At 35.2% G+C, this 7,634-nt stretch overlaps 1 protein-coding gene across 7 annotated transcripts in view; it reads right to left on the bottom strand.

The window, feature by feature from the left end:
• Nucleotides 1-600: 600 nt before the first annotated feature.
• Nucleotides 601-7,634, bottom strand: part of LOC139122447 (E3 ubiquitin-protein ligase CCNB1IP1-like) — a 145,831-nt gene continuing 138,797 nt past the window's right edge. For 6 of the 7 annotated variants that reach the window (XM_070687824.1, XM_070687828.1, XM_070687825.1 and 3 more), the window contains one exon: nt 601-5,043. In XM_070687824.1, the coding sequence (XP_070543925.1) occupies nt 4,883-5,043 (161 nt within the window). In that variant the 3' untranslated portion in view covers nt 601-4,882. The remainder of the gene's footprint in view (nt 5,044-7,634) is intronic. The other variant, XM_070687827.1, reaches the window with a different exon arrangement.

Here is a 7,634-nt window from a genome sequence, read left to right as displayed (position 1 = left end):
GGATATCATATTCAGTGTTGAAGTTTATTTGAAATTGATATCTAAAGATCAAATCAAGTTTGATCGCGACTGGAAGGTGCCATAAAAGCACTCCTTCATATCCCTTACACATTAATTGACAGTCAATATTGAGATTCAAGGGATATATCACATCCACATTCAACAGGTAATGTTAAATGTTCACACTTCATATACACCAATATTTAGTCAAAGTTGGTTCATATTTTAATTGAAATATATATTATTATTAAATATAAATGTTAAGAAATTAAAATACCGGTATTATAAATAATAGCAAAGGCGCTGTACTGAAACAATCTGAAAGTAAGGAAGCCATAAGGGAATGTTTTTTCATAGCAGCTGTCAGTCTCAGCTAAGCTGGATACTGCTGATAATTGTAGAAATTACAAGTGATCTCATAAAAATGACAAACAAATGTCCAAGCCATCTAGTAGATAGCTAAAATTATTACTCTTGTAAGTATCACAGAAAGTAATATTGCGTTGTGTGCTTGAAAAATTGTCCAACTTTCTAATTGCACCAGAAACCTGTACATAAATCTAAAGAAAGCATGACAATCACAAGAGACTAAAAGATCACTCACTCTTCAACAGTTTTTTTTATTACAAACAATCAAGTGGTAAATCTTAACACACACTGGTTTACAATTTCTTTTACACCATGGCAGAAAAATATAATTATTTCAAATCTCTGTCACAATGTTATTAATTGCTGTTTCTTTAAAAACTTACATTGAAAAACTGCAGTATAATGGAATAAGAATATCACAACAACACTGAAAAGAATACATTTCTAACATCAATATACTAGTAACAAGGGTTTTATCAGTTTTACTTACAAAATATTAATATAGTTCTATAGTAAACAGTAGAACATAGATCAGCAGGGACTTAGACTAAATAATATTTCTCCTCCAGTCTTTGGTTCAAAATATTCCTCAGCACAGTTTATTTATGAGGACCTAGTGAGCTGATTTTAACTTTTTTTCAGCTTTTATTCCTTCAATTCGATTTCAACCAAAGGGCCTGACCTCTGTTAATAAATTCTGACTTCCAAAAATTCCCAACAATTCAATATCAGCCATTGTGTCATTATAATGCACATGCATTAATCAGCCATCACAGGACAATACAATGATAATTCCTCTTGAACAACTGATGAAGGTTTTGAAACTCTTAATTGGGTAAATCGATAGCAAGCACTCTAAAAAGATAATGATGAAAAGTTTAAAAGAAAAAAATTACAGACACCAACTTAAATTACAATGTATATGCATTGACTTTGTCCAGCATAATCATGTAGATATGTGGCCAATGGGTCTATTTCACCAATAGCCTGAATGTTATGTTTTATGATTTAACCAAGTATAATTGTCAGACACCATAACTGAGCAGAGTCTACTGGCCCATCTTCTTTGTGGTAGCTTAATGACAGAGGTGCAACATGAAAATGCATGTAGGTGACACGGTTGGGCAACTTATCAAACCACATTTTGATACTGTAATATGGTGTTGGAAAACAAACAAAGTTAAGTATTTTTATTTTCATTTTACCTATTTTCCATTCATGTGGAAACTCAAATACAGATACGTTCTAGGGGACTCCAATTAAAGAGTTCTGAAGAGTTTCAATTCAGTATAATCAGGATTTGAAGCTTCAACTGATTTGAAATGACTTAATTGCATTAATGTATCAGAATATCTGTGTAGATGGCCTACGTGTTTACACTTCTGAATCTGGAAAGGTACTTAATTGTGAAATACAGAAACATCCATAAACAGAAGAGTTCTTCTTTGAAAGTGCCTCAAATTAGAAACCTTCGTGAAAATAAAGTCATTATATGATAACCACTGCTGCAGAACATGAAATCATTCTTAAATTGGTCTCTGATACCAATTCAATGAATTTGAAAAGAAACTCCTGGCTGGAAGGAAGTACCTTGATATGGCTCTGTTGCAATTTTGGTCTCATATGATGGCTGACAAATCAAACCATATTTGATCAAATTTACTGCAAGTAAAAAATATCGCCATTTAAAAGGCAGAGTGCTTCCAGTTGAACAATTTGAGAAAATAAACACAAACACTTACAAGATAGTACATAACTTTAACTTTTCGCTACATTTAGAAAGTTTCACAATTTGAAAATTCTGACAATGATAGTAGGGCCATAGTAAGTGGTGTTATACAATTGAACAACTGGTTTGCTCATTTGCATATCAGTAATTCAATCAACTTGGTTCAAGCAAGCTTGCAGATTAAAGACATCTTCAGCAAATACTGAAGATAAAGTTTGAGTACTGTCTGAATGTGACTTCTTCCATGATTTTCTTTCTTTGACCTGGAGGGGCTGGAGTGGAGAGGATCGATAGGTGTCAACATTTTTGATTTTGTCGATGAGATCACAATGCTTTTGAAATGCTCAAAAGGGGAGTAGTGTTTTGAACTTTTACACCTGAATTATCATGAAAATCAGAGTTAAACTGGTCTTGTCTTATCATAGTTCCCCTTTGAAGGAGAGTAGCTGTAATGTATGACAATACAACTTTTAAGGTTTATTTGTTCTGTAATATCAAACACAGTGTCTTGTACTCTCTGAACCTTTTCACCCAGTAGAGGTCTCCACCATGATGGTGAAAGGGTTCAATGTATATTGCAATGCCCAGTGTTAAGCTTACTGAAATAGTCTGCATATGTGTAGGCATAAAGTGAATTTTCTGCCTTGACCAAAATTCATATATTGGTAATAACACAATACTTAATGAATATGTATGAGGAAGATAAGTAATCGATATACAGAATATAGATTACAGAATACAGATCACATCTTCTGTACCTTGAATATAGAGCTATACCCATAAATGAGAGAAACAGAGCAATTGGGTTTATATTTACACTTTACATGTTCATCGGTAACAGTTTCATTACCAACTGAAAGTTTCTTTTGGACATCTTGTTATGCACAGAAAGCGTAAAATACATTCATAGCTTCTTAAAATACTGTATTCACATGTTAACGAATTCATCAATGTATTTGCTCATTCTGTTCCATGAAATACGCATCCTTGTTATAACCATGCTACGGTTCCACTACATTTTCAAACATTTTTTTTTCTCAGGAATTTCCAGTTGGTGTGTGCTAAATATTGGCATGCACTTGAATCTGAGACTCGTGTGTAGAAAACCTCTTTGCAGTCCGCATATGCCCATAGGTGACCAAAGGGCCCAGGGCTATGGCTGATTAGCCTGAAATTACCTGATTCAACACTTGGATTTATAAAAAAAATACCAGAAACATATTGTTTTCCCTGCGGTATAAGTCTAAATAGTTTTCAAGTAATTGTTGGCTATGTAATGGGTTATTAGCATTAGAAATCTCAATGAACAATAGAGTATGCAGGGTGTTTTACTGCTAATTCTTCCCCAGTCTGTCACAGCAAAGACATATATCCTATGAGAGAAAATGCAAACTTATTGACAGTTTTTGTTGACGCGAGGATGGTAATTCCGAGCTTTTAGAGGGTTGAAACCTAGGTAAAGTTTGAAACAAAAGCAACATTAATGTTAGGGAGGTCCAGTCAATTGGGAAGTCTTGGACCTCAAGCTTAAAGAACACCGACTGGAAGTGCCATGGAATGTTGTGTAATGATCTTCTGCATGGAACACAAACATTTCATTTTACCCCAATTTTCTTTCACAAAATCTTGTCATAGTCATCATTTTTGTGTGATAAGTTATTCAATAGTTTTTCCAGCTTCAATTTTGGCATATTTCATTTGAAAACCAGCAGATTTATAGACCAAGGGCCTCAAGTAGTATATATATAGGCACCATGAAAGCAGGGTACATACCCATAGTCGGTGTCGACATTGACCTAATCAGTATTGAAGTGAGTACTTTAGAAAAAGATCCTGAAAGCAGCATTGATAATCTTGAATATCACACATCAGATGACAACAGATTAGGTGTCCTGATATTAACAATTTCAAACATTTCTTAAACTCATGCCCAAGATTTTCGACTGATACATATTTTACTCATTTGCATAATTATCATGTCATCAATTCACCTTGTACAAAACTAAGATCTGCAACAGGGTGTGACTAACAAAATTTCAAAGGTCTAGATTTGGTAGTTTTTGCATTTAATTTTTTTATCATTTCTGCATTTGAGCTCATATATCTTTGGAGTCATTACATGAACATCTGACAAATTACCTCCTTGACCAAAAATACATTTACACACTAAATTTCAAGAGGATAAGTGGTACCATTTCCAAAAAAAAAAATGAGTGGATGGACAGAATGACATACATACACAGACAAATACACAGTGAAAACAGGACAGCTGCTACCCCTAGAGTTTCTGTTACTCTATTTATATGTGCAACGAGAAGCTTAAAGTGAGTGTAAAGAGTCATCAAACGACAACTTTTAAACATCAAACTTGAGGAAGCTGAATGTGAAGTCATATCACACCTAATTTCTAACATCTCCCCTCATGGTATTGCGCAACATGACCTTTCAATTGGAAATTTCCATGCAGAACACTGAAGCTCATATGGCATGTTGTAAAAATAAAAATAAGGAACAATACTGCCCACTTGGGAATGCTAGTGGGAGTTTAAGAAATCACATTCAGAAAATAAACATAAAATAATAGTGAAAGTGACAGTTAAATGTTGTCTGTATGGAAAAAGCACTTGTAAAGTTATGGTTCAAGACAAAATTTCTGTTGTGAGTCCATTTAATATTCTCCGACAAAACGTTACTTGACCGTTTCTTCAACCTACAATTTCATTTGCTATATCAAAAAATGAAAAAGTATTAAAATAACAGTCTTCTACATATCTGTCGAAGGTGTCATTGTTTCTTGCCAGTCAACTGACGAGTAAGGTAATTTGGTGTACCCATCTCCATATTAAACCGGTCTTGGACAGACATCAATCTCTGTACACTCTCTCCTCCTGAGCTCATGTCAGGTGTATTGTGAATACTTGATGATGGACGAAACAAAAAGTCTTCTGGGATACATATAAAATGAAAACATAAACATAAAAGCTTTAAATGATATGCTATGATATATATAAATTTAAAGTTAAAGCACAGTCGGCAGCTAAGATGTGCAAATGATGTTTTCTTGAAAGGCGTAAGAATAGCGCTTGTGCAGGGTTTTTGTTTATAAACAAACCTGTTGTTGATAAAAACAAAGTGTAACCAAGAAAGCTACTGAAAATGACTGAATTGTCTGTTCTGAGTGACTTGTTCTACTCAACATTGCTGGTAGTCCACGCGTTTCACAGAGTGATCTCAGGTGCTGCAACAAGCGCAATGTCCAATGTAAAGGTGCTAACAATAACAGTGACCAGTTTGCAGTATTGTACAGTAGATGGACGCAGATCACAGTTGATTGTGCTAATACATGGCTAAGGCCCCTGAATATAGCAATAGAAATTTGCTAAGGTAAAGTAGCACAAAGTTTTGCCATAGGCAAAACTTCTAGCTACTGAAAGCAGCAATCAACATAGAACTATTCTACACAGCTTTAGGGCATTCACTGTGTACCTTAAAACAACTGTGTGGTCGATGACGTTTGTGCTGTATAAAGCAACTAGTAAGTATACACAATGACTTCACTCGTCTTTTTTCCTTTGAAGTTAAGAAATTCTATACACTAAATTTACAAACTAAATGTAGGTATGATAATCGATGCAAATATGTGATATTTGATGACTATTTGACTTCACTGAACAAGATCATCCCTACAAAATACAAAACAAATTTGAAGCTATCAGACAAGCTTTCTCAAAGAAATAACTTTTAAGGATAAGATGAGAAAAAATTCTCACAATTTACATAAATCAGTAATTTTTGTTGAGAATACACATCCACATCTATCACAGTTGAGAAGACATCAGTGGTAAGAACTGGGTGAGTAAATCAAAACCTCGTATACCCTTATTTGAATAAACCTGAATTAAGGCATTTATTGTACCAAATAATGAAGCAATTGGTTCCGAGGTTTGGGAGAAGAAATCCTGCACAGGAGAAAAATAGTGACAATGTCACTGTTCGTCCCCATATAGTTATCAAAACAAGCCAGCAATTATATGAAACATGGACATACATACAGACAGATTGACATACACAGACTGGCACAGAGTGATGACATTGACCCCCCCAAGTGTGCCTTGGCCCATGGAGAGTAATAAAGATATAACAAATAGCTGAATGTAATGATAAAATAGTTAAATATAGGCCTACAGGCACTCAGGATGAATATGTTACAGCAATTTGATTTGTTTCTTTTCCTTTTCTACTTCTGTGATAATTTTAAGACAATCAATCTGCAAGGCAGTTTATGTATTTGACTAAAATGTTATCTTTTACAAGCACACAGCAAACTGTTCTTGATTTTTCATTTACAATATTTCACATAAACTACAATACATAACGTGCAACCAATGTTTACATTTTGCCCATACACCTGTTACATTGACCGATTTCAACATACAATCATTAACTCAGAAACTCTACAGGGAAAAGTAAACATTGTTTTCTTCCAGAACAACTGTTGCATCCACATCTGGAACAATTTACAAACTTAACTAATTACACAAGGATGATGACACAAGAGATAAAGTTAAGAAATTTAACTGTGGTGAACTTGACTATTCCTTTCAAATCCTTACTTACAGCTTGAGCGGAGATACCCCTATTTGCATATTTATATTAGAATTTCGTTCAAATGGAAGTGATGAGGGCGCTGTTCTACTTGACCGTTAGTGTGATTTTTCCTGTTTTTTGGGGGGCAATTTCAGCCCATTTTTTCCCAACAAACGATGTCAGAGACGTTTCTATGGTCATATAAAGCAGTTAAGTTTGTGCCTATGAATTTTTATCAACTTCTATGGCTTACTTTTGGTGCTATGTGTGTATTGTCGATCTATGGCTCGCTAAACATAGGCCTACTTTTGGGCTGCCGCAACTACATGCACAGCTGATTCTTGTGAATATTTTTACATAGTTAGACAGTCTAATCATTATTTAAGCCCACTAACTTAGTTTTATTCTTGTTCATGCCCTGCAAATCACTGCTTTGGCCTCGTGTAGGTTGTACACCGTCCCGCCATCAGAAGACAAGATGGCCGCTTATAGTGAGGAACGTGTTGCACTCCGCTGACGCCTTGCTCACCTTTACAAATTGTTTAGGCCCAAAGATTGCACAATATCACATATTTTACTGTTGTCAATCCAACTTATGTTATATTTATATTTGATGCTTGGGTTACAATTTCGCGGTAGTCCTCGTAGGCATTGGCTACCAATATTCCATTGGGTAACCGGAGAAGTCGGGCAGTTGCGAACTCGCGCCAGCGCCGATGGTGCTGACCAACTCGGCCAGTGCAGTGGGACTCGGCCAGGAGAAGTCTGCCACTCGCAACAAGCAATATGATTGCATACGCATCCTCTTCACAGTTGAATATGCCAAACAATTTTAACTTTTTACTACCATAGTTTTTGTTATTTTGTCGGTTTAATACTACCGGGTACTACGAACATTCAGAAAACAACTCAAAGTCGAAGAGCTCCCACGTCCACCCTGCAAAACATG

This window comes from Ptychodera flava, chromosome 22, assembly GCF_041260155.1.
Source record: "Ptychodera flava strain L36383 chromosome 22, AS_Pfla_20210202, whole genome shotgun sequence".
NCBI classification, from domain to species: Eukaryota; Metazoa; Hemichordata; class Enteropneusta; family Ptychoderidae; genus Ptychodera; species Ptychodera flava.
The sequence above is the reverse complement of the archived record's forward strand: the minus strand, read 5'-3'. Positions and strand labels throughout refer to the sequence as shown.